This window comes from Sarcophilus harrisii, chromosome 2 (genome assembly GCF_902635505.1).
Source record: "Sarcophilus harrisii chromosome 2, mSarHar1.11, whole genome shotgun sequence".
NCBI lineage: Eukaryota > Metazoa > Chordata > Mammalia > Dasyuromorphia > Dasyuridae > Sarcophilus > Sarcophilus harrisii.
In genome coordinates this window covers 422,452,168-422,478,506 of record NC_045427.1, presented here as the reverse complement: position 1 = coordinate 422,478,506, position 26,339 = coordinate 422,452,168, and the positions used below count along the sequence as shown (strand labels likewise).

General features: G+C 42.5%; 1 protein-coding gene across 2 annotated transcripts in view; it reads right to left on the bottom strand.

Annotated features, from left to right (window-relative positions):
• Positions 1-13,589: 13,589 nt before the first annotated feature.
• Positions 13,590-26,339, bottom strand: part of CEP250 (centrosomal protein 250) — a 37,721-nt gene continuing 24,971 nt past the window's right edge. Inside the window, exons 23-33 of one of the 2 annotated variants that reach the window (XM_012553265.3) lie at positions 25,833-25,971; positions 23,325-23,664; positions 22,977-23,071; positions 21,990-22,110; positions 21,491-21,612; positions 17,541-20,066; positions 16,110-16,223; positions 15,752-15,910; positions 15,444-15,545; positions 14,688-14,744; positions 13,590-14,205 (exon numbers count right to left, since the gene is read on the bottom strand). In XM_012553265.3, the coding sequence (XP_012408719.1) occupies positions 13,942-14,205; positions 14,688-14,744; positions 15,444-15,545; positions 15,752-15,910; positions 16,110-16,223; positions 17,541-20,066; positions 21,491-21,612; positions 21,990-22,110; positions 22,977-23,071; positions 23,325-23,664; positions 25,833-25,971 (4,039 nt within the window). In that variant the 3' untranslated portion in view covers positions 13,590-13,941. The remainder of the gene's footprint in view (positions 14,206-14,687; positions 14,745-15,443; positions 15,546-15,751; positions 15,911-16,109; positions 16,224-17,540; positions 20,067-21,490; positions 21,613-21,989; positions 22,111-22,976; positions 23,072-23,324; positions 23,665-25,832; positions 25,972-26,339) is intronic. The other variant, XM_031953909.1, reaches the window with a different exon arrangement.

Here is a 26,339-nt window from a genome sequence, read left to right as displayed (position 1 = left end):
GGGACCTTGAGACCACTGGCCTACTTACATCTCAATTGCGCTTGCCTGACCTCTCTAATGGACCCTTACAAATCCCCTTTCTTTCAGAGCTTGATCAACGAGAGCCCCAAGTATCATGCTCAAAGAGGCAGGAAGCAACAAACCAACAGGCAAAGGTATGACAATGAGAACTAGGCTCAACTATTGCCATAACCAAACACGGGTAACATGATGTTTAACCCACTCAATAGAGTCATGGCCTAGGAGAGAAGATACCAAAGAGGCAGGATGTCAATGAGATAGGATGTCACCATTGTAGGATGTCACAGTTCTCACAATTCTAGTACAATTGTCACAATTCTAGTTCACAATTCTAATTTGTCACAATTCTAGTGCACTTACATACATGACACTTGTCACAATTCTATTGCACTTGTAGAAAGTGCATCTTTTGAAAGAAATCACAGATAAAGGTGCAAAACACAAGATAATGGGGCACATAAGCAGTCATGTCCTGTAATATTGTCTCAATAACATTGGCAGGTGAGTGTGTTGGTTTTTCACCCACTAATTTAAAAGCATAGTCCTTAAACAGAAAACATAGGGCAAAGCCTCTTCCCAGGCTACCATATGGTGAGTAGCCGTGGGAGAAGCAAGCAGGCCCATTGTCCATTTACAGTCTGTTAATATTGCACATCACCCAAGACAGTCCATTTCAGCTGCTACTCTGGAGCTGTGTCTGCTGTCTCTGGTGTCACGGTCAGGAGAGACATTGCTGTCATCAGCGTCTGGAGGGCTGCTGACATCTGGCTGGTCCCTCTGGGCTGTTGTCTGGTCCTTCTCTTCTTGGATTCCCAAGTCACGGATGTTTCTGGTACGGATCCACTCTGCTGCTGGGTCTGTATCTGGAATAATAAGAGCCTACCTGGACTCTAAACCTTGGCCCAACCTGGACCTTTCCAAATGCCATCATTGTGTAGATGGCCAGTCTGTTAGTTAGCTGCGCTTCCTGCATGTGCCAGAAGCGCATTGCTGGAGTAAGATCCATGGAACGTGAAAATTATAAATAATTATATGTACATATCACCGCATCTAAGCAGGCCTGGATGAGTTGGGTGGAGGGCTTGTAAACCCCAATACTCCTTTTTCTTGCTTAGACAGGAGCATCTTGAGAGTACGATTAGCCCATTCAATAGTGGCTTGTCCTGGAGGGCTATAGGGGATGCCAGTTGAATGGACAATGCCAAATTCAGTGCAAAAGGACCTAAATGAAGAATATATATAAGCTGGTCCATTATCTGTCTTAAGTGCATGTGGGACTCCTGCGATGGAGAAGCAATGATAAAGATGGCTGATCACATGCCTAACTGCTTCTTCTGATTGGAGTGAAGCCATGAGGAATGGAGAGTGTGTATCCACGGTTACATGGATGCTCTGCATTTTAACATGAGTCACATTCATTTGCCAGAGGACACTAAGCGACTCACCACGAGGATTTGATGCAGTATTTCTTGTAGCAGGACCAAAAGGAACCCAAGTAGTGCAACGACGAACGATAGCAGCAGCATCTGCTTTAGAGATGCCAACAGCCTCCGCAAAGAGCGGGCAGATAAGTGAAACGAAGCATGTGCCTCATGGGCAGGAGAATCAGCGCAGAGGCCACACAAAGGATGAAGGAGGGCATCAGCCACCCTACTGCCCTCAAGTATGGGGCCAGGGCCATCAGTATGAGACCTAACATGCATGATGAAAAGAGGCGCGGCTCTGCTGTTTAAAGCTTCTTGAGCCTGGTGAAGGAGATCAGTGATGGTGGAGTGTCTGCCATCTATATGTGGTAGCTGCTGGATGGCTTGGCAGGCATAAAGATTCTCCATGATGATATTAATAGTCTCTTTATACCATTGCATGGCCTGTATGATGGCATATAACTCATTTTCTGTGTAGAATCATAGGAGGTGTCCTCTCTCTCTATAGGAGATCACACACACACACACACACACACACACACACACACACACACATATGAGATCTTTGGTAGCATCAGTAAAAACATTAGGCCTTGCACTGTCTTGAGGAAAGAGATCCAGTGGCAATACTTATTTTTAATCTTTTGTACAATTGCCTAAGTAGCTGAGAAGGATGCAAAGTTGCTAAAGGACAGAGCTGTAACAGAACTGCCCACATTAAGTTGTCCTGGGCAATAGCAAGCACTTTCTGTTCTGGATACCAAGAGCCAGTCAAGGAGGCCGTCCTGAGATAAGTATGGCTCGTTGGCAACATCGCTACAAGAAGGAACCAACTCCTTCAATCCTATTGGTCAGAATACGTGAAGGTCTGGTAGGGTACAGCCACTCTATGGGGCACTATCTTTGGTGCAGTGCAGCAAAAAAGGGCTTATCAACAAATGCTGACAGCATCAAGGACTGTGAAGGATCAATTCTAGAGGTAGGACAAGTGCACAGCAAAGGAATTGATTGTAATGTTGCACGGGCCTCTGCAGACCCATGACTGTGGTAATGTCAGAGGCAGAAGGGCCTTTCAAACTGTCACAGAAGGGGTGCATGTAACAGAAGGAGGGATCAGCCATTGTAAAGTTCCCACCAACTGTTGAAAGTCATGAAGAGTTTTATACTTACCTTCATCCACCTTACGAGGTACCTTAGACACAGTAAGATCTTGAAGAATGTGCCCAAGATAGAGAAATAGAAGCTTAGTCTGTATTTTATGTGGTGTCACTACCAGGTTCTGCTGGGCCAATATTCGAATAATGTCTTGCACAATGCTTTGCAACTGTCCACGCTTCCTTAGTGGCCACTAGTATATCATCTGTGTAATGAGTTTATAAACTTTTGGATATAATTTCTAACTGGGGCAAGAACCTTGTCTACATACCATTGGCAAAGGGTGGGACTTGTAATAATTGAGCTTGTAAACTAATAGCTAGAACTGAGAAGGCAAACTTCTCCCTGTCTGTAGGATGCAAAGGAATATTTACACAGGGGTCCTCAAATTGTCCCTCAGACTATTGGAGGGCTGGACTATAGTTAAAATAAAAACTTTGTTTTGTGGGCCTTTAAATAAAGAAATTTCATAGCCCTGGGTGAGGGGGATAAACGTCCTCAGCTGCTGCATCTGGCCCTCGGGCCATAGTTTGAGGACCCCTGGAATAGAATAAAAGGGACCCTTTATATCAATAACCACCATATGATATTCTTTAGGAACCATATTAGGAGATGGGAGGCCTGGTTGTAAGGTTCCCATGGGTTGCATGGCGGCATTCACAACTCTCAAATCAATTAACATGCGCCATGCTTTGTTCTTTTTCCTAATTACAAAAACAGGTGAGTTATAACTACTAAAGGAAGGCTCAATATGACCCAGTTACTCTTGTTCCATAATGATGGATCTTAGGGCAGTGAGTTCTTCATTTGAGAGGGACCACTGATCTACTTGTGTGGTTCAGAAATGGTGAGGGGTCACCATTTTAATAAAAAAGCTGGAGAGATCTCTAGAAGCAAAGCAAAGTTTATTATACATTCTCGAGAGAAGAGCCTCCCACCCATCAGAGGCTGGGTCAACACTTTTAATTCCTAATGCAAATACCCCCTCCCACCGCTGACCCTCATCCTCATTGGCTGAGGATCTTACATTCTAAAAACAGGAACTATCCAAGAAATTGAACTTGACCAATAAGTACATAGTTGCCCATATTTGACTGAAATAGGAAATGATGATGTCATGGGAAGATAGCAGGAAGGGGACTTAAGTTTGCCCTTGACTCAATGCCTAAAGTCCTTCAGGCCTACTCAAACTCTGAAATAGATGAAGCCTTACTCGATTTTCACAACTGTCTTGAAAGATCTCACCTCATCTTGTTCATATGAACCCATATAGGATGGTCATGTTTCCATCTTAAGGGGGACACTGCCAGGACCTTCTCAGTGGCCCCTATTAGTTTTCCTCAATGTGTAATGTTGTCTGAAGGGTTTTCAGTAAATCTCTTCCCCACAAGGAGGTTCTGAGCCCTGCAATGACAAGAGGCCTAAAAACACCTTTCTGATTCTCAAATTCCCAATGAAGTATTCTACTACACTGGGAAGCATACTGCATGCCGCCCACTCCATTAACTGTTACTGTTTGGGTTGAAGAGGCCATTCAGGAGGCCAATCAATTTTTATATCAGCCCCGTATCAATCATTCTTAGGAATGGTCAGTTTTCTATATAAATAGTACACATGGGTTTTTCTTGCCCAATAATTTGAGTAAAATCCACCTCACCAAAAGAATGCAATTGGATGATCTCCCTTTAAGTTCACAGGATATGGGTGAGGACTGGTGATAAGATAAATAGTTCCATACATTTTAATATCATAGTATGTACTATCACAGGTGCATAGTCTGAAAGTCCAATTACTAATCTTTCTCCGGCCTTGGGTTGTACCTCAACACGTGCAGTAGTCCATGGATTAATGTTAAAACCTTCAACTGCATTCACCAAATACTGTCCATATTTCTCATCAAGGCCTGATAATTCTCTCTCTCGCTCTCTCTTTTTTTTTTTTTTTAAATTTAATAGCCTTTTATTTACAGGTTATATGTATGGGTAACTTTACAGCATTAACAATTGCCAAACCTCTTGTTCCGATTTTTCACCTCTTACCCCCCTACCCCCTCTCCCAGATGGCAGAATGACCAGTAGATGTTAAATATATTAAAATATAAATTAGATACACAATAAGTATACATGACCAAAACGTTATTTTGCTGTACAAAAAGAATCAGACTCTGAAATATTGTACAATTAGCTTGTGAAGGAAATCAAAAATGCAGGTGGGCATAAATATAGGGATTGGGAATTCAATGTAATGGTTCTTAGTCATCTCCCAGAGTTCTTTCTCTGGGGGTAGCTGGTTCAGTTCATTACTGCTCCATTGGAAATGATTTGGTTGATCTCATTGCTGAGGATGGCCTGGTCCATCAGAACTGGTCATCATCTAGTATTGTTGAAGTATATAATGATCTCCTGGTCCTGCTCATTTCACTCAGCATCAGTTCATGTAAGTCCAAGGCCTGATAATTCTGTTTGAACCCTGTAGCTCCTCTCTGGATAAGTTCCTGATTTGTCTAGTATGTTTTTGGGGTTCTCATGGGACCCCCTTGAGCGTTTCCTGGGACAACAGTATTATTTCTCTTCCTGGTCCTACAAAATTTTGCCACGTGGCCTATCTTGCCACAAGCGAAGCAAAAGGATTTCCCTCCCCCTATTGGCTGTTTGTAGCATTGGGTTTGGAAATGTCCTTTTCTGCCAGTCAGAACCTTTCTTCCTCCTTCCTGTCCTCCCCTTGTGTGCTATAGCTGAGCCATTGCTTCTGCATTAACAGCCTCATAGTCTGCTTCATTACATCTATCTATATAATTTCAGCAATAGGAAGTTCTATACAAAGCCCGGCCACTATACTCCTGCCCACCTTATTCATTCCCTCTTTTAACAGTTGCCTGAAAAGAAGGTCAGAAGCACCATTTTCCCTATATCTCTGCCAACTGCTGTTTCTAACTGGGACACATAATCTTGAATAGATTCTCGGGGGCCTGTTTTATTGAAGTGAGAAGCTGCTGTTCCAGCCCCTCCTTATTTATTCTCTCCCAAGCCTGCATAGCACACTGAGAGAGGGGCAAACACACTCACAGCCTGTAATATCTGGGCCTGAGTTGTGGCATAGCGGCCTCTGCCGGTAATTATAAGCACAGACTCTTCTGGGTCCTGATGGTCACTGGCCACAGCATATTTCCGAGTTGATTTAGTAAATTCTGGTAGCCACACCACTGACCGACCCGGAGTAAAACACGCAGATGCCGTACATTTCCAGTCATCCGGGGTAAGGGCGTATCTCCTTGATATCATTTGTAAAATCTGCATAGTATTGGGCGAGTTCGGGCCATAGCTTTCACAAGCTTGTTTAATCTCTTTTAACATTTTAAATGGGATCGGAACACGTGTCCAACCTCCTGCCCCGTGGCTCTCTATAGGATAAGCCTGTAGGCCCCAATCAGAATCCCATGGCATTATATCGTCCCCTTCAGCAGCTGCCTTCCTGCAAAGCTGTGCGGGGATGTTCATGAGCATTTTCTGTGCTCAATGGGAAAAACAGCTGGTCTTTGCAAAGCAATCTCCTGTCTCCTCTGGCTCGATTTGTACCCAGGGCTCTGGCTTTCTTCTCTGTTCTAATTCAATCCTTTCTCTGCCTTCCACCTCAGCTTTTTGCCTGAGCTGTCGCATTTCCTGGTCTAGTTGCTGTAACCTGGCCTTTGCTTTATCTCCAAATTCTGCTCCTAGGCGAAGTTCCTGCATCTTTTGTTCTATCTGTTTAATCCCCTCACCCTGTTCTCTCTTGTTGAGCTAAAAGGTTGTGGGAGGTAGTTTTCTTTATTGCCTTGATCACCTGGAGGCACGTATCCTGATAAGCCTTCTAATGAAGGATAAATACTCTTTGGCATTGGGGAGCACTCATCCTGCTTTTCTTTTTCTTTGGGTGCGTTTTTATTAAAGAATTACCCATTCTAGTTTCTAACTCATAAGCTTGCTCTCTATTTACAGCTCTTCTACTCTCGGGTCTGGTCACAGTTTGACCCAATGTATCTCTACTTTCTCTTCCGGATGAAGAATTGTTATGCCTTCTTGAATATCAATTTTTAATAATTTATAATTAATATTTCAAGGCTTAGCGATTTTTTATTACACCTCACGTCTGGTACCATATGTTAAGTGCCACTCTCGCACTCAACTATCGCTAATCAATCTTGGTTCCTAGGTCTGATCAGAGAAACTCTGGCAAATATTACAAGTCTTACCTCTGTTTTGAGGTCTCCAGAATCCTCAGGCCACTATCTCATACAGATGCAGTTTGAGCACAACAGAGCACTCGAAAGTTTTGGCAAACAAGCTTAGATTTTATTCATGTGGTTTACGCCTCCCTCTATGACCTCTTGCACTATCTTGGTATTGCTCCCCAGGGTCGAGCTCCAGGTGGAAAAGGTGGAAAAGAGCATGGAAAAGAGAGGTCAAGGCCCTCCTCTTCTGAGCTTATATAGGGTCTATGAGGGTCACAGGCACAAGCCAATCGATGATGGAGATTACATCCCGAACTTGACATGAGATCAGAGTAATTAGGTTTCCCACCATGACTGGAGGTCCCACCTACAAAGAAAGTCCCTATGTATTCAATTCCTCACATCCACACAAGGGGATCTTGAGACCATTGGCCTACTTACATCTCAATCGCACTTGCCTGACCTTTCTAATGAACTTACAATCGTCTATCTCCTGCCTTTTATAATGGTACTCAAAAAGACTATCTACAGTAGATGCTTCAGCTTTCTCTCCTTCCATTCTCTTCTTAATACTTTATAATCCTGCTTTTGACCTTATCATTTCACCAAACCTGCTGTTTCCAAAATTACCAGTCATATCAGTTGCTAAACCCAAAGACCTTTTCTCAGTCTTCATTTCCTTGACCATTTTTCAGTCTTTAACACTCTTGAGCATCCTCCCCTCCTTTAAAAAAAAAAAAAAAATCTCTTTTTTTCATGCTTAGTAGTGGTATTGTTGAGGTCTGGAACCAAATGTTGAGGTGTAGACCACATGTTGAGGTCCACATTTGGGGTACCTAAATGAAATTAGGGTTTAGTTAAGGTCTAGTGGCAGGTTTGGGGTACAGGGAGTCAAACAGAGTTCCCCTGCAACCCCCTTAGATTCGGCGCAAGGATACGGCGGTATATGAGGTCTAGAAGCAGCGCGAATTCCCAATAAAAGCATTTATTGGCCCAGAGAGCTGGATTAATAAAAGAGGTTTATTATTGAGTTTAGAAGTAGGAGATAGGTGAAGGTAGAGATAAGGAGGGCACTGGACAGAGGGTGGTTCCCAGTGTGGTCCTTTTAAGTCAGAGACTTAGCTCGAGGGGCTTTAGGGTGTAGCCCCAAAGTTGGCTCAGATCCTGGTGGGGCTGGGACAGGTCTGGATCTTCTATTGGAATTCAAAGGGACCAGGATTTGTGAGTCAAAGGGTAATTTACATTAGCTAGGGGGGTTGGGAATCAAAGATTGGAATCTTTCCCGCATCAGTATTGTTAGATCAAAGGATAAGCATGAATTTATAGCCCTTTGGACATAGATTATATCTTTTGATCATTTGTCATTTGGGTCATGGCTCTCATTTTTTATAAATTTGACTCAGTTCCCTCTATGTTTGAGAAATGAGGACTTAGAGAAATTTGCTCCAAAATTCTTTTTACAATTACTATTGGTAACTGTATTTCTCCCCCATTTATTTTAGTCTTTCTCTTCTTTTACTGTCTCTCCTTAAGTGTTTTGCTACTGACCACTCCCTCCTCCAATATGCCCTTTCTTTTATCACTCTCTTCCCTCCCGTATTTCATTCCCCTCCTAATTTCCTACTTTTCCTCCTACATTGCAAGGTAGATTTCTATACCCATACTGAATGTGTATGTTATTTCCTCTTTGAGCCAATTCTGATGAGCAAGATTCACTCCTCACCCTCTCCTCTTTCTCTTCCCCTCTACTGTAAAAACTTTTTCTTGCCTCTTTCTATGGAAGATAATTTACATATTCTACTTCTCCTTTTCCCTTCCCCCAGTTCATTACTCTCTCACCCCTTAAATTTCATTTTTAAGATATTATCTTTTTGTATTCATCTTACCCCTGTGCCCTCCGTCTATATATACTCATAACTGCCATAATAATGAGAAAATTCTAATGAGTTGCAAGTATCATCCTCCCATGTAGGAATTTAAACATATAAACCTTATTAAGTCCCTTATATTACTTTCCTGATTACTGCCTTATGTTTCTCCTGAATCTTGTGTTTAAGAATCAAGTTTCCTATTCAGCTCTTATCTTTTCATTACGAATGCTTGAAAATTGTTTATTTCATTGAATAACCACCTTTTCCCTTGAAAGATTATACTCAGTTTTGCTTACGGAAATAGAAAGGACTTATGACCAAAGAAGAACTAGAGATTATTATTATCACAAAATAGAAAATTTTGATTATATCAAATTAAAAAGCTTTTGTACAAACAAAACTAATGAAAACAAGATTAGAAAGGAAGCAATAAACTGGGAAAACATTTTTACAGTTAAAGGTTCTGATAAAGGCCTCATTTCCAAAATACATAGAGAATTGACCCTAATTTATTAGAATTCAAGCCATTCTCCAGCTGATAGTCAAAGGATATGAACAGACAATTTTCAGATGATGAAACTGAAACTATCTCTATCATATGAAAGTGTTCCAAATCAATATTGATCAGAGAAATGCAAATTAAGACAACTCTGAGATACCACTACACACCTGTCAGATTGGCTAAGATGACAGGAAAGGATAGTGACGAATGTTGGAGGGGATGTGGGAAAACTGGGACATTGATGCATTGTTGGTGGAATTGTGAACACATCCAGCCATTCTGGAGAGCAATCTGGAATTATGCCCAAAAAGTTATCAAACTGTGCATACCCTTTGATCCAGCAGTGTTACTACTGGGCTTATATCCCAAAGAGATCTTAAAGGAAGAAAGAGACAAACATGTGCAAACATGTTTATGGCAACCCTGTTTGTAGTGGCCAGAAACTGGAAATTAAATGGATACCCATCAATTGGAGAATGGTTGGGTAAATTGTGATATATGAATGTTATGGAATATTATTGTTCTGTAAGAAATGACCAGCAGGATGAATACAGAGAGGCCTGGAGAGACTTACATGAACTGATGTTGAATGAAATGAGTAGAACCAGGAGATCATTATACACTTCAACAACGATACTGTATGAGGATGTATTCTGATGGAAGTGGATATTTTCGACAAAGAGAAGATCTAATTCAGTTCCAATTGATCAATGATGGACAGAAGCAGCTACACCCAAAGAAAGAACACTGGGAAATCAATGTAAACTGTTTGCATTTTTGTTTTTCTTCCTAGGTTATTTTTACCTTGTAAATCCAATTTTTCTTGTGCAACAAGAAAACTGTACGGATCTGCACACATATTATTGTATCTAGAATATATTTTAACATGTTTAACATGTACGAGACTGCTTGCCATATAGGGGAGGAGGTGGAGGGAGGGAAGGGAAAAGTTGGAACAGACGTGCGTGCAAGGGATAATGTTGTAAAAATTATCCATGCATATGTTCTGTCAATAAAAATCTATAATAATAATAATAAAAAAGGAAATGGAAAAGACATTAAAGAAAAGTGGGGCATATAGCTAGACTAGACCAAACATACAGAGAAGGTGACACAATTTTGAGGAAAATTGAGGTTTCTCAAGCTATTTGAAAGAGAAAGATACCAAAGAAATGTATGTGTGTGGAAATCTAATGCCTTACTACCCAAAAAGGTAAGATAGAATATTTGTAACTACCAACCCAGATGCCCTCTGAGAATAATCTATACATATATAGATGGCATCCTTGATTGAAGGTATGAAAATGAAAATGTGTAGGCAGGTCTACACAAATGGCATTCTACAGTATATAATTTTTTGTTTTTGTGAGGCAATTAGCGTTAAGTGACAGACACAGCTACTAAAGTGTCTGAAGTCAAATTTGAACTCAGGTCCTCCTGAGCCACAGGGCTGGTGCTATATCCACTGTGCCACCTAGCTGCCCCTGCAGTATCTTTAGTCAACAATTGATTGAAAATTTTAAAGAGCACCTGGATTCCCACTGGACTTATCATCTGTGGATCTTAACAAGAACTTCATCTTTTTTTTTTATTTTAAAGTTTTTTATTTTCAAAACATATGCATGGATAATTTGACAACACTGACTCTAGCATAGCCTGGTGTTTCAGATTTTCTCCTGCCCTCCACCCCCCTCCTAAATGGCAAACAATTCAATATGTGTTAAATATGTTAAAATATAGGTTAAATCCAATATGTATAAATATATTTATACAATTCTCTTGCTGCACAAGAAAAATCAGATAAAAAAAAGAAAGTAAATGAGTAAGAAAACAAAATGCAAGTGAAAAACAACAAAAAGAGTGACAATGCTATGTTGTGATCCACACTCAGTCTTCTTAGTCCTCTCTCTGGGTGCAAATGGCTCTCTTCATCACAAGATCATTGGAACTGGCCTGAATCACCTCATTGTTGGAAAGAGTCACATCCATCAAAACTGATTATAGTATAATCTTGTTGCGTGCACCATAATGGTCTTCTGGTTCTGCTCATTTCACTCAGCATCAATTCATGTAAATCTCTTCAGGCCCCTCTAAAATCATCCTCTTGATTATTTCTTACAGAACAATAATATTGCATAACATTCATATACCACAACTTATTCAAACCCCAACTGATGGGCATCCACTCAGTTTCCAGTTTCTTTCCATTACAGAAAGGGCTGCCACAAGCATTTTTGCACATATGGGTCACTTTCCCTCCTTTAAGATCTCTTTGGGATTTAAGCTCAGTAATAACACTGCTGCATCAAAGAGTATGCACAGTTTGATAGCTTTTTGAGCTAATTCCAAATTACTCTACAGAATGGCTAAATCCATTCACAGTTCCACTAACACTGTCTCAGTGTCCCAGTTTTCGCACATCCCCTCCAACATTCATCATTATCTTTTCCTGTCATCTTAACCAATCTGAGAGATGTGTAGTGGTATATCAGAGTTGTCACAATTTGCATTTCTCTCATCAATAGTGATTTAGAGAACCTGCTCATATGACTAGAGATGATTTCAATTTCTTCATCTGAAATGTCTGTTCATATCCTTTGACCATTTATCAATTGGAGAATGGCTTGAATTCTTATAAATTTGAGCCAATTCTCTATATATTTTAGAAATGTGGCCTTTATCAGAACCTTTTAATATAAAAATGATTTCCCAACTTATTGCTTCCCTTCTGATTTTGTCTGCATTAGTTTTGTTTGTACAAAAACTTTAAAACTTAATATAATCAAAATTATCTATTTGGTGTTCAATTATGAATTCCAGTTCTACTTTGGACACAAATTCCTTCCTTCTCCACAAATCTGAGAGGTAACCATCCTTGTTCTTCTAATTTGCTTATAATATCACTCTTTATGTCTAAATCATGAACCCATTTAGGTCTTATCGCACAGTATGTGGTGTTAGGTGTTGGTCAAACCCTAATTTCTTCCATACCAATTTCCAGTTTTCCCAGCTGTTTTTGTCACATACTTCTTATCCCAAAAGCTGGGGTCTTTGGATTTGTTAAGCACTAATTTGCTATAGTTATTAACTATTTTATAATGTGATCCTAACCTATTCCATTGATGGACTACTCTTTAATCCGGTACCAAATGGTTTTGAATAGTCAGCATTGATAAAAGAGACCCACATAAACAAAAGCTCATGGAGAAGAGTCTCTTAACTTTTAAGAGTGTGAATAGGGCCAGAATTGTTACTCTAGATACTTGCATAATATGCTTTATATAGTTTTAGGTATGGCACAGCTAGACTGTGCATTTTTTAAAAAATTTTAATTCCCTTGAAATTCTTGACCTTTTGTTCTTAAATCTAGATCTGTAAAATAATTTCTTGGGAGTTTGATTGGTATGACACTAGATTAATTTAGATAATAATTATGACAAATAAATGACAATACTATGTCATTTTTATTTATTGTCATTTCCTCGGCCTACCCATGAGGACTTGATATTTTTCCAACTGATTAGATCTAACTTTGTGTGGAAAGTATTTTGAAGTTGTGTAGAGTTCCTGACTTTCCCTTGGCTGAAAGATTCCCAAATATTTTATATTATTGACAGTTATAGATCGGTTAAGTTACACCAGCAGGTAAAACAGCCATCCTGCTGCATTCATCATCTCCTACTATGGCCTGGACAGACCACTTCCCCCTTTCCCCTCCCCTCACTGAGAGGAGCACGTAGGGGAGGAGTTGCACAGGATGAAGAAATGTGGATTGATAGCGCTCTGGACCCCTAGAGGGAGCCCAAATATCTACATCAGACATCCACTGAGTGTTTCCAGGCCTGCCCTGTAGTTCCTTGCATCTTCTTTGCTTCCAAACAAACCTCCCAGATTAAATAGCCTCATGGCTTGTGGGTGGCACTACTGCAGCTAGGAAGTATGGATTCCCCAGTGCCCCATAATGGCTAGAGACAGAGCCTCCTTACCCCGGAGTGGCCAGACTTCTGTTTAGGGAGCTCATGGCTAAGGTGGGTGCCTTGTACCCTACCTCCTGCTAATGGGCTGAGATCAAAGATACTGTTCTCTTCTGAATCCCTGCAGCATGAATAGGAGTGATGTTATCAGTGTGCATCATTATGCTTACCTGTAGTAGTGTGCGATTACTCTCGTTTTTCCAAGTGTAGGAGTCTTGTCATTCTAAATGGATTGTTTATTCTGAGAGCAAAGTCCAATTTCTGTTAATTTAACTCAATGCCAGCGTAGTAGCTCAGCACGTGACAGTTCAATAAATCTGTGTCAACTGGCAGGTGGATATGTGGAAGGGCTGAGCTGGCCTCTGGACTGTCATAAGCTCATCACATACAAGGTGTGGATTTCACCCTGCGGACAAAAAGGACAGAAGACCAAAGGAAAATAGAAAATATTTTATTTTAAGGGGCTAGGTAGAATAGACGGATTCAATAAATATAGGTCAACACCAGAAGCCTGAGGAGTGCATCTCATTCAGGGCTGACCCCTCTGTGAGAAGAGATGCCGATGAGGGAGGGCATCAGGGGAAGGACTGTCCTGTCAGCAGAACTGTCCTGTACTCTGGAACAGAGAAACTGGCTCTAATCTTTTCTTTAGAAAAGGATAGATATAGGGGTTTTCACCTCTGGGGAAACAACTGCAGGGAAGGGCTTGAGCTTTTTAAAGATATGTTGATCAAGGCTTCAAGCTTTCAAGCTTTTCTCAAGTCCTTTCCCCACTACACACCATCAACTACCGGAGGGTAGCCTGGGCTGATCTGGGAGGGCAACATAGAGGGGATGGCCTAGGAGATGTCAGGCTGTGGGTCAGTGATTTATCGAGCTTTTGAGCCTCTGCCTCCAGGACGTCAGCTTCAGGGGCTTGAGCTACGGCCCACAGTGAGTGGGAAAGACTGTGGTGCAGGTCTGACAGCTCTCGGTTTGTCTGCACACAGCGGGAGATGTAGTCTTGCTTCTGCTGCCGCTCCAAAGCCAGCTGTGCCTGAAGGATGGCTACCTGTGGGGAGTGAGAGGGACACCTGCCTGTTATTCAGGGACAAATGGTAATGAAATTCCTCCACAAGTCTCAAATAGGAAGTCCTCTGTTCTCCCAGATATGAGCAGTGGTCTAGAATCATTCTGTCTTGAGGAGAGTATGACCTGTTTCTTGAGTCTTTCTCAATTAGGCTATGAGATCTTAAGAGAGATCCCTTCACATGCCTAAGAATGGGGCTGACACAAGGTCTGAACTTAAGGAAAACATGTTAGTGAAAATCAGCTTCCAGAAAGGATTTTTTTTTTTTTTTTTTTTTAACTGAGGCAATTGGGGTTAAGTGACTTGCCCAAGATCACACAGCCAGGAAGTGTCTGAGGTCAAATTTGAACTTGGGTCCTCCTGACTTCAGGGCTGGAGCTCTAGCCATTGGCCACCTAGCTGCCCCCTCCAAAAAGGATTAAAAAAAAAAAAAAAAAAAAAAAAAAAAAGCTACAAGCACCCACCTGCTTCTGTAACTCAGCCACAAGTTTTGCAGGAGTCTCTGGTTCCCCTTTCTCTTCCTGAGAAAAACATCATCATCCTTTTGTGGGGCTGCCACAAGCTTACCCTGTGTCTCAGCCTCCCTTCCAGAGATGGAACAGTCATCCCTGAGGAGCTGCCCAGCACTTCAAAGAGGACCCTGGTGCTCTGGATTCTAAGTAGCCTGAGGCTCCAGGAAGGTAGAGATCCTTGGGAGATCAGCAAGTTCCTCCCTCCACCATCCCCCCTCCTAGGGTGTGTGAGCACACCTGGTTCTGCTGCTGGAGAGGAATAAGAGGGATAGCATAGAAACTAACTAGAAGTAATCACCAGACTAGAATGGGTGAGCCTAGCTAAGGAAAAGTACCAAAGGCAGCTGTCCTGGGTAGAGGCAGAAAGGAGTAACAGCCACAATACAGTTCTCAAAAGACTCCTGCAGCCCAAAGGACTGGGACTACAACCATGTACTACAACAGGGAGGCTTCCCATGTCCTTGCTGCTGAGAGGTCAGGGAGGCCAGGTTACAGCCTTGCTGCACAAGGCTTGGGAGGCTAACAGGAGAACAGGTACCAGGGGCCAGCTGGTTCATCTTGAGGACGGCCATGAGAGGCTCCTGGATGGGTCAAATATGTGTCCCACTTTCCAGACCAGGTTCTCTCATCACGCTCCCACAGTATGCTGGATCCTAGATATCTGACAAAAGAGCCCTCCATAGCTTAGGAATTAGAGAAAACAAATACCTGTGGGGCTGGTGTGGGGGCTGTGGTCTTGCTGAGGGGGGGACTTGCAGCACAGGCCATGCGGCTGAAATCCTTCTTCAGTTTTTTCCGCTCCCGCTCTACCTGTAACCAAGGAAGAGACATGATCAGGCCTTCTAGACATGGAGTCTCCTTCCCAGCAAGGGAAGCCTACATAGAAAGGGGGGAGGGAGGCACTAGAGAAGGTGTTGGGGATAGATGAGAAGGAAGAGACTGGAATTCAAATGGAGTGGATTCTGGGTTCAGATGGTTGAAGGTGCTTGGGTGTGAAGAGGAATCCAATTACTTACATGCTCTAGGGTGATCCTTAACTGAAAGTTGTGTTGCTGAAGTCGGTTCCTCTCATGCTCCAGACTTGCCATAGCGTGCAGAAGGTACTTTAATCTTTGCTGCCATCGCTGTGCCTTCTCAAGCTCTGTGCAAGACCCATCATCATCTAGTCCTGTGGACTGAAGGAGGTGTATTCCAGTGAGAGGAAGTACATCAAGTCGGGGAGGAAAGAGACAGAAGTCAGACTGCAGGCATGCAGGCACAGTATTCAGGGTTGTGACTCAGCCAGGATAGGTGCAGGACCCAGAAATTGGCCATGATTCCTCTTTCTAGTTCACCTTTTTTGTAGTCCCCTACTCCCCAGTGTACCCAACTCACCTGTGCTCGGGTTGCACCCTGGTTTCCCTGGAGTTTTGGCTCTGCCTCCAGGGCACAGCCTTGGCTCTGGAACTGCTTCTCCTCAAGGGCTTGTCTTGTGAGCTCCAACTGCTCCTGTGTGGTAGCCGGGGGAAACAAAATCCTCATAAAAGCCCTATCTTCCTCTCACTAAACAGGAAGAGAACAGCCCTCACTCCCCCCATAGCCTTACCTTAACAGTGGAACTCTACAAGTGATATCTCCCTAGTTAAATGTTGGCTCTTTGATGGCACTAACTGTCCCACTTGTCGATCCTATTACCAGAGCTTTGGCACAGTGTTTGATACATAGGACGTACTTAACAGATGTTAAGTATTTTTCTTTTCTATTCCCACAATCACATAGTGGTTACAGTGAATGTTGCCTTTTATCTCTGCAAGCTCCTAGGAATCCAGGTACATGTCTGTCATTAAATTCTTCAGATCTGTTGTGACTAGGCTGGACATATGCTACAGACTCAACATATTTATAGAGGGAGAAAGGATAGACCCACCACTAGATGGAGAGTCAATGGGAACAGGTACCAAGAGGTATGTTGCAGTGCAGACTGTGCAGTCTTCTAGAAATAATCTATCAAGCTGGTGTGAGCCTTATTCTGAAATACCAAATTGGAAGTGTGTGAATGTCCGATCACATGCCAAGTAACAGGAAAATCAAGCAATGGCAGGAAATATCTTTTGCAAACAAAAGCAAGGGTTGTGTCATTATGGCATCATGCCATAGGTGCCAATTAGTGTATTCTTGCTTGGCATCTCCATCATGCATAGCAGAAGTATGTCCCCATTCCCCAAAAGGTTTTATTCCTACACTCCCAAGATTATCTGAGGATATGGATAATGGGAGGCAGGAACAGAGGGAAGGAAAGGAGTTCCCAAGTTCAATTTAACAAATGTATGTTTGTTATTTGTGTACCATGTATAGAGAACACTGTTAGATGGGTGAAGGTAGGTAAGGAGGATAAGGAGAGAGAATGCTATAGTAACTTAAGATCAAGAGTTTGTCTTCATGGGTCTCACAGTCCAGTAGGGGATAAATATTATGTGAAGTCTGAAGGGACAAAGGTGACTGATGGGTTAGCCCAGAGACTCGGGCAGTGCCTTAGAAGAAAGCATGGTCTTGGGGATTGCATCCCTCTTGACAAGCTTAGAGTTCTGGGTTTTCTTTTTTTTAAGCTCCTGATAGGAATGTTTTTTCTCTAAGACACCTGCTAGCATGGAGTGAGCTAGCTTTGCAGGAGAAAGGGGCCAACTTCTCTTGGTTAGAACTGTCAATGCCTTCCCAAGCTCCTGACCCTGACCTCACCAGCCCCAGAATGCCCTGGGAAGCAACTCATCCCTGGGTTAGTTTTGTGGGGCCCCTGTTTTGGCCATCCTTCCCCACCTGATAACTGACCTGGTGCTGCAGCTGTTGTGTGTTTTGCTCTGCTGCTTTGGCCTGTAAGAACAGGGCTGCCTCCCGCAGGTTACAGATGCTGGCCTCACTTTCAGCCAGAGAACGCGCCAAGGCTTGAGCCTTCTCTCGCCACTCAATTTCCCGGGCCTCTGTCTGCCTCAGAGCATTCTTTACCCGGTTAAGTTCCTCATGGAGCTTGGTCTCCTCCAAGGACACAGGCGATAACTCATGCAGGGACATTTTCATCATGTCCATCCCACAGGTTTCCTCATCTTCCTCCTTTTTCTCTGGGCTGAGGCTATCATGGTAAAACTCCTGGCCCTGTCTTTGGGGGCCCTTCTGCAGCTGCAGGACCTCTCTGTCAGCCCTGGACAGGGACAGCTGGAGATGCCCAAAATTGTCTCTAAGGACTTTGCTCTCTTCCTTTTCTTCCCCCGCTCTGTCGAGCTGGCTGGGGGCTGCCTCTTGTTGCTGCCCCTGTTCCTTGAGGTGCTTCAGCTCCCAGTCCCTCTGAGCCAGGGCCAGCTGCAGATGCTGGACCATCTCTTGGTGCTGCAGATGCTGCTCCCTGATCTCACTCTCACGCTCTCTCAGAGCCTCCTCCAGGTGCCGGGCCTGCAACTGACAAGCGTCTAGGGCTGCCTGCAGACCAGCTGCACTGACTTCCAGGCACTGGCCTAGTTCTGCCCGCTGGAGGAGCTCCTGGTCTTTCTCCTGAAGGGCAGCCTGCGCAGCTCTGAGGGCCTCCTGAAGGGCCTGCACCTGGCCTGCTGCAGCCTCTTCCCACTGCCTGGCCTCTGCCTGCTGGGGCCTGGCCCCTGCCTCCCGATCGTGTCCCTTCTCCATACACTGTTGTTGCAGGACCTCTAGAATGTTCTCCTGTTCCTGAAACTCAGCCCTGAGATCTCCCAGCAGCTCTTCCAAAACTCGGACCTGGTGCTCTGCAGCTGTCTGTTGTTGCTGTACCTTCCAGTTCTGTTCCTTGTGGGTCTCAACTGCCTGTTCACATTCTTTCAGGGATACCCTGGCCTGCTCCAGGGATGCTTGCAGAATGCTCATCCGCTCTTCCTGACTCTCCTGCTGCTCCCGTGCCTTCTGCTGAAGGGATTCCAGGTCTTGCTCTCTTGCCCGCAGGGCCTCCTGCACTTTCTCCAACTGGTCCTGCAGAACCCTTTCCCGGGATTTCCCTCTTTCCCGGGCTTTCTCAATCTGCTGTTGGCGAGTCTCTAATTCTTGTTCTTTCTGGGTTAAGAGCAGTGTCATCTCCCCAATCTCTCTCTGAAGGCCCCACAATTGCTCTTCACGCTGTTTCCCATACTGTTCTAACACCTGGATCCTCTCCCTCTGGTACTCAGCCTGCTTTTCCTTGTCCCTCAGGATCAGTTTCATGTGTTCCAGGCTGCTGCGCTGGGCCTTGGCTTGTCCCTTTTCCTCCTCTTCCCACTCTATCATGAGTTGTCTCTGAGACTCAATTTCCCTGTCTTTTTCCTTTAAGGCCAATTTCATCTGTTCAAGATCTTCCTTTAAAAATTTGTGCTGCAACGTTATTTGTTCTTCCAGGACCAGAATTTTCTCTTCTCGTAATACCAGTTCCTGGCCTCTCTTCTCTAGGTCCCAAGTAAGTTGATCCTTTTGTTTCTGGAGCTCCTCCATTTGGTCCTTGTGAGATTCCATCTTCTGGCTCCTCTCCTCAAGATCTGCTGTTAGCAGAGCTCTGTGGTTTTCTAATTCTTTAATCCGTTTATTCTGTGACAATATTTCTTGACTCCTCTCCTCCAAATCCAAAGTTAAGTGAGTCAGAGTGGTCCTCTGCATTTCTCTTTGGTTCTCTAGATCCTCAATCTTTTTTTTCTGGGATTCTATTTCTTGATGATTTTCTTTTACTTCTAAAGTGAGATGTTCTAAAGTGACCAACTGCTTTTCCAGATCTTGAATCTGATCCCTCTGGGACTCTATCACTTGTGTTTTCTTTTGTAAATCCAGAACCTGAAGTTCCAGGATATTTCCCTGAGATTCTTGCTTCTTCTCAAGCTCTTCAATCTGTTCTCTCAGTGATCTTACCTGCCTCTCTTTCTCCTCCATAGCCACAGGCAGATATTCCAGCACAGCTTTCTCTTTCTCCAACTCTTGGATCTGTTCTCTCTGGGATTCCAGTGCTTGCGTTCTCTTCTCTAGATTGAGAGACAAATGTTCTTGAGTTACTTTTTGTGCTTCTCTCTGCTCTTCCAGTTCTTGAATTGTTCCCTGCAAGGCTTCTAGCTCCTTCTCTCTCTTAGATAGGCAACTGGTCAGGAGATCCAGGTTTTCCTGGGCCATCTTCTGATCCTCCTTCAAGGCCTCTGCTCTCTCCCGCTCCCTGTCTGCTTCCTCATTCTTCTGTTTCAGGGTTGAGTGTGTTGCTCTCAGTTCTTCTTCAAGGGCTTCCATGACACTAGCTTGTGCCTTAGTGGCTGCACTTGATGCTTGAAGATGTTCCATCTCTGATATCAAATTCTCCTTGGCTGCCCACAACACTTCCCGTTCATTCTGAAAATAGAAACAGAATCCTCTTAAAAACTGGACTATCCCCACCCACTATCTACCCTATAGGCAATGCTGAAGCACACCCAGCAAATTTACAAAGGTCATTGAAATACAGAAAATTAGCTCTGAAGTCACACTGCTTTAGAGATAAATTCTGAACTAGAAGCCAGCTACAGACTCCTTGGGCTCATAGGGCATTCAAGAAGAAAAGCCTCCTGTCTCTGGACATGTCAGTTTTCGAGACTATTAACTTACATGTTCCTTTCGCCTAATTCTACCCAATTTTGCCATCTTGGAATTTTGGGACACTGGTGTTTTGAAAATAATGCTCTTCATGTCTCTGCTGGGTCCCAAAGAGATCATAAAAGAAGGAAAAGGACCCACATGTGCAAAAATGTTTTAGTTATTCTTTTTATAATTGAAAATGGGCAGAACTGGGGAATGGCTGAATAAATTACGGTATATGAATGTAATGGAATATTATTGTTCTATAAGAAATGATCAGCAGGCTAATTTCAAAAAGGCCTGGAAAGATCTACATGAACTAATGATGAGTAAAGGGAGCAGAACCAAGAGAATGTTGTACACAAGATTATGAGATGATCAACTGTGATGGCTTTGGCTCTTTTCAACAATGAGGTGATTTCAGGCTAATTCCAATATACTTGGGATGGAAAGTGCCATCTATAATATCCAGAGAGATAGTCCTCTAAAATTACCATGTAAAATTGGGAGATGATTCTCTTATTTTGGCTGAATAATGAAAAGTGTAAACAATAGGGCCCCAAATTCTATTGTAATTTAATTGATCCTGGTTGATTAAGGTTCTGTCTTATCCAATTCCTTTCCTAGGAAGTCACAAAATTAGTCCATATCCTTCTAAATTAAAGGGCAAACATGCCTAAAATCAACTGCACAAAAAAAAAAAAAAAAGTTTGCCATATACTTGCCACAAATGGAAGTATTTGAATAAATATATTTGTGTTAGGGTAGTGCCTAAAGCGGTTAATACAGAGAAGAAGAAACTATGGGACTTACTCATCTCAAAAAATGGGGAAGTGTAAGACTGAACTAGAGCTAACATTGAGGAGTAGCCCTTGCCCATACTTTATATCTCATAACACCCTAACAAAATTCTTGCTCAGGAGTCAGAGAAAGAATTGAAGAGAAAGAACATTTTTAATCCAGAGAATATAATTGAGTGAAGATCCTTCAAGGTCTCGCCAGCAATTCTGAGGAAAAAATACAGGTCATAAGACACAAGGAATAGGGCAATGTGAGGTCATAATTAAATTTGGGGCAGGTTATGGGGTCTTGGGCTCTGGGCTGATAGGGAGCCAAGGCCCTTGACTCCTTGTGTTCCCTTGTGCCAGTTTTAGAAGGAAACTACTGGAGCAATCCTGGCTCTGAGGCAAGTATCATCTCACCTGTGCTTCTGCTCTTTGTTGCTCAGCACTCTCCAGGCTGCTCTGTAGGGAGACCACTCTTTCTTTAAGTGCTTTCAACTCTATCTCCAAGGAGGTCTGCTCCCCCTCCCATTTCAATTTCTCTGTGGGAGGAGAGGGAGAAGATATAGAAAGAACAAATAGCAAGGGGAAGCATGGACAAAAGGATGAGGAGAGTCAGAAGGGAAAAGAGAGAAAAGAAGGTTATAAGATTTTTACAAATTCTTCAATCTCACAGCTGTGCTGTGTATGTACCAGGCCCTGGCACTGCTCCTAGCTACCATTTCAACATTGTTCTCAATCTGTTAGCTGCTCCAATTTAGCCAACCTGTGCTTCCCTTTTGTACCTAGTATTTCAAACATGCTGCCCCTGGCCTAGAATCTATTCTCCTAGGGGATATATCCTTACCTTTCTTGCTGTTAGATATCATTCCTCCAATGGCCTTATTCACTTTAGGGTGGACTGAGCCTCCCACCTTACCTTCCTGATCCTGGGAGAGCAGTCTCTGAAGCTCCTCAACTTCAGCAGAAAATTGGTTTCGTTCAGTCTCAGCTTGGGACAGATGCTGTTCCAGCTTTTTGATCTGACACTTCATATCATTCTATGGGAGGAAATAGGAAAGATTGTTTTGGTTCTCACCAAATTACATGTCCAGGATGAAGGCAGAGGAAGGGGAAGTTTGAAAAAATGGCACCCTCCATATTAGGGCGAGACCAGTTGTGAATGTTTCATCTATTCAATTAGATCCAATTTCTAAGGTTAGTCTGGTTCTTTTAAAATTCCAGAGGTTCAGGCCAAGACCAGGCTGGTCCAACCTTGAGGTTTTTATTCTCCTTACTTTTGAGATTGTTTCTCTCTGTCCTTCAAGGTCCAGCTCAGGTCTCTTTTTCCCCAGGAAGCCTTCACAGTCATTCTAAATTACAGAGTTATATCATTCTTTATCTGTGCCACATACTTAGTAGCATGTACCATTCTAGGACAACTCCTACATTGTTTACTAATGTGAAACACTTATATAGTTCCTGTACTTTTCAGTTGTATATATTTTGTCTCCTTGATGAAAAGTCAAAGCTCTGGAGAGCAGGACTATAGAATATTAAAGCTGAAAGGGACCAATTTCATAGATGTGCAAACAATAGAAGACATCTAGTAAGTATTTCTGATCGGCTGGGCAACTCATTGGAAGGACTTAACTTTAATTTAACAATCCAAAGACCTGGGAATAACACGGGCTTCTGAAAGATAACAAACTTTTAAGAAAGCTGTGAAATCAGGTTGGTCTTTTGGGGATCTTGAAGCCAAAAGTGATCCAGTCTCGAATAGATTACCATGAAAGGGACAAAATCCCTGTGACTTCCTGAACTGGTCACATGAATGTGATTCTATCTGCTTCCCTCTCCTGCATCAGACAAGAGAGAAAAGCTAAAAGAAAGGAGGTAAGTCAGCAAAACGGAGGCTGGTACACACCTGAGCTTGACGAGCCTTCCAGAAATCTTGCTGGAGCTTGTGAAGGGCAGATGCCACATTCTCATTAGTGAAGAAATTTTCTGCATTCTCTCGTTCTGAAAAAATGAAGGATATTATCTTCAGAAATGGGTATCTGAGAAAATGGGAAGAAGATATAGTTCAGTCATGATATATCTACCTGCTCTCCCTTTGGCTCAAAGGCTCTCTTCTTATCCTCCTCCTCTAAAAGTCTGTTCTCTTATCACAGAAATTTAATTCCCTTTCTTTCTCCTGGTCCCACCCCTGTTCTACATTGGACCCCATGTTGCTACATGGACAAAATGATCAGTTACTCAGCAGTTGACTCACCTGGCCCCATGACGTTGGGGTTCCAGGGAAGGGGAGCGGCATCTCCAGCACCACTCGGCTCAAGCTTGCTCTCAAGAGCAGTTGGAAAGGTTTGCTGTAGGATGGAGTAGAAACTGGCTAGCTGTGCTTGTGCCTGACATCCACGCTGTTGCTCTAAAACCAAAGCCTCAACTTGGCCTTCCATATTGTCCAGCTCTAGCTGCAGCTGGGCTGCCTTGGCCTCCTGTGTAGAGAGTGAGGCCCTCAACTGCTGCTCTGTCTTCTGTGATGCTTCCAACAGTTTTTCTTGATCCAAAAGAGAAGCTTCCTTTTTCTGCACTTCTTCCTTCAAAAACTGTACCTGATGGGGAAGGAACATACTCAATGGAAGAAGAAAAGAGAAGAGAGAACATCTCTAGAGGTGGTGAGATGGTACAGAGGAGAGAGGACTGGAGAGCTTGAGTTCACTTACAGCCTCAAACACCTTGGGGAAATAACTTAATATTTGTCTCAATTTCCTCAATTGTGAAATGGGCATAATAATAGCCTCTACATCCCAGGGTTGTTGTGAGGCTCAAATGAGATAATATTAGCAAAGTACTTAGCACAGTGTTAACTATGGGACAAAGTAATCACTACATGAATGCTTATTCCCTTCCCCCATCTTGGAGGAGTCACCTATAATGATACAATGATACAAAGAACAGATAAGATACTGGATGACAGAATCAGGATCCATGTTGTATACATGCCTTTCTAAGTAGGAGAGATTGACTAGAATTTTGAAGGATCATTCCATAAAGATCCTGGCTGAATGAAGTAGGACAATTTTGCCTGGAGACGAGACCTGATAGCTGTTTTTATTTGAAGGATCACCAGGCAGAATTGGGGTTAGGCTTGGTACGCTTGATCCCAAAGTTAAGAATAAAGAATGGGTGAATTGTTAAAGGAAGGCAGAGCCAAGGGTTAAGGAGAATTTCTTTAAATGAATTAAAGCCATTCCAAAGTTCAGTAGGCTGCCTCAGCAGGTGGTAGGATCTTATTCACTAGAAGTTTTCAAGTAAAGATTGGATAATTCCTTGAGGTATGTTAGAAGAATGAAGAAATGAACACAGACAGAGGCACAGATATGAGAGCTGAGAGCAAAACAGTCAGAAAGGCAAAGACAGAAATGGAGAAATCTAGAAAGGGAGAGACTAAGAGGTAGAGGCTGGACTAGGCAACCTCAAAAGTTCACTACAATTCTCTATGAGAGGCAGAGATAGAAACAGAGAAACAAACACAGGCTGAAGGAAGCAAGAGGAGAAGTGCTCTAGTCTCTTCCAAACCTGCACATAATCTTTACAGAGGCCATTCATGTTTAAGGTACTGCATAACCTCTGTGAATCTGTGATGGCCTGGGCCCAGGCTTCTACAAGCTGCTAGATATACAAGACAAAAAAACCTCAGCTATATTCTCTACAAAAGGACAGTCACACTGAACTAAGAAACAGAAGACTTGGGTCCTACTCCTGACTCGGCTGTAAAATAGCTATATGGCTTCAGATATTATTTTCCCTTTCTTAGACTCAGTTTTTTTCATTTGTGAAATGAAGAACTAGGTGATCTGTAAAGCTTCTTTCATCTCTTATGAGTTGATGACTAAAGACTCTTTAGAAATAAAGAAGGAGCAAATTTGGTAAAGCTGATAAATTATGTAAGAAACTGACTCAAAGACCGTGGGCATAAATCCTAAGGAGTCAAAGTCCCATATGTACCAAAATATTCATAGCAATTATTTCTCTAATGGTAAAAAACTAGAAACAAAATGGATACCCAATGATTGAGAATTGGCTGAACAAACTGGCATATGATTTAATATAATATTATTGTGCTATTAAGAAATGACAAATTAAGGAATTAAGAGAAACATGGAAAGATTTCTACAAACTGTTAATGAAAGCAGTTAGGCGATACATTGGCTAGATCAGAAAGCTCCGAGTTTGAGTCCTGACTCATTTAATCTCTTAGTCTCATTCCCCCATTTGTAAAAATGAGGAAAATAATACCACACATCACTTCCCTACCTCACTGTGAGCATTATATAGATGTTAGCTATTATTACAGACTGAGATAAACTGAATCAGGAAAGTAATATATACAATTACAAACTGTAAAAGAAAAGAATACTAAAACAAGGCTGAAAGTGTGTATCAGTAATGGCCAATCTTGTTCTCTTTTCCTGGCACTGCTTATTCAACATGTTGCACATACCACCATACTTGATGCCAGTTAGTGTTATTTAAGTACTTTTAAGTACTTTTCAGTATTGTAGGGATGTGTGTGTTAGGGGTAGGCATATTCAGAAATAACTAATGCAAAAACAAAAAACATCAATAAAGAATTATAAAATTTAAAAAAGTACATCTTTAAAAAGTTGAGGGCCACTGTACTCAAAGAGAAATTTGCCCCATAAAAGTTCTAGAGGGAAGAGGCTAAGAAACCTTCTACATAGGAGTAAGAGGAAAGGCATAGGAAGCACTAAGGTACCTGGATACTTAGCTGCTCCTTTTCTGCCTGAGCTTCCTTCACATTCTGGTGTAGGGAGGTTAACTCTTGCTTTTGGATTGAATCAGCTTCTTGTAAGACGAAGAGTATTTCTTCCTTTTCTGCCAGTGACTGAACCAGACTGTTAATAAAGGAAGAGGCAACAGAGACCACTGTTATATGTTCATCTGCCTGGCTGATCAAATCTAATAAAACAGTGACTAACAAGATGTTCTAGCAGAGAAAAGACACTGGAATGTGAGAATACTCCATACTCAAGGAAGCTGCTTTAGTTAGAAGGCAATCATAAAAATGGGAAGTGAGTACTGTAGAGCTAAGCCCCAACTATAATGATTTCCCTTGGAAATTATCTCACTTTTCCAGATTAAAACTTCTAACCAAATGGGTTCATGATCTAGATATAAAGAATGAGAATTAGAAGAACATACGATAGTTTACCTCTCAGACCTGTAGAGGAAGAAGGAATTTGTGACCAGAGAAAAACTAGAG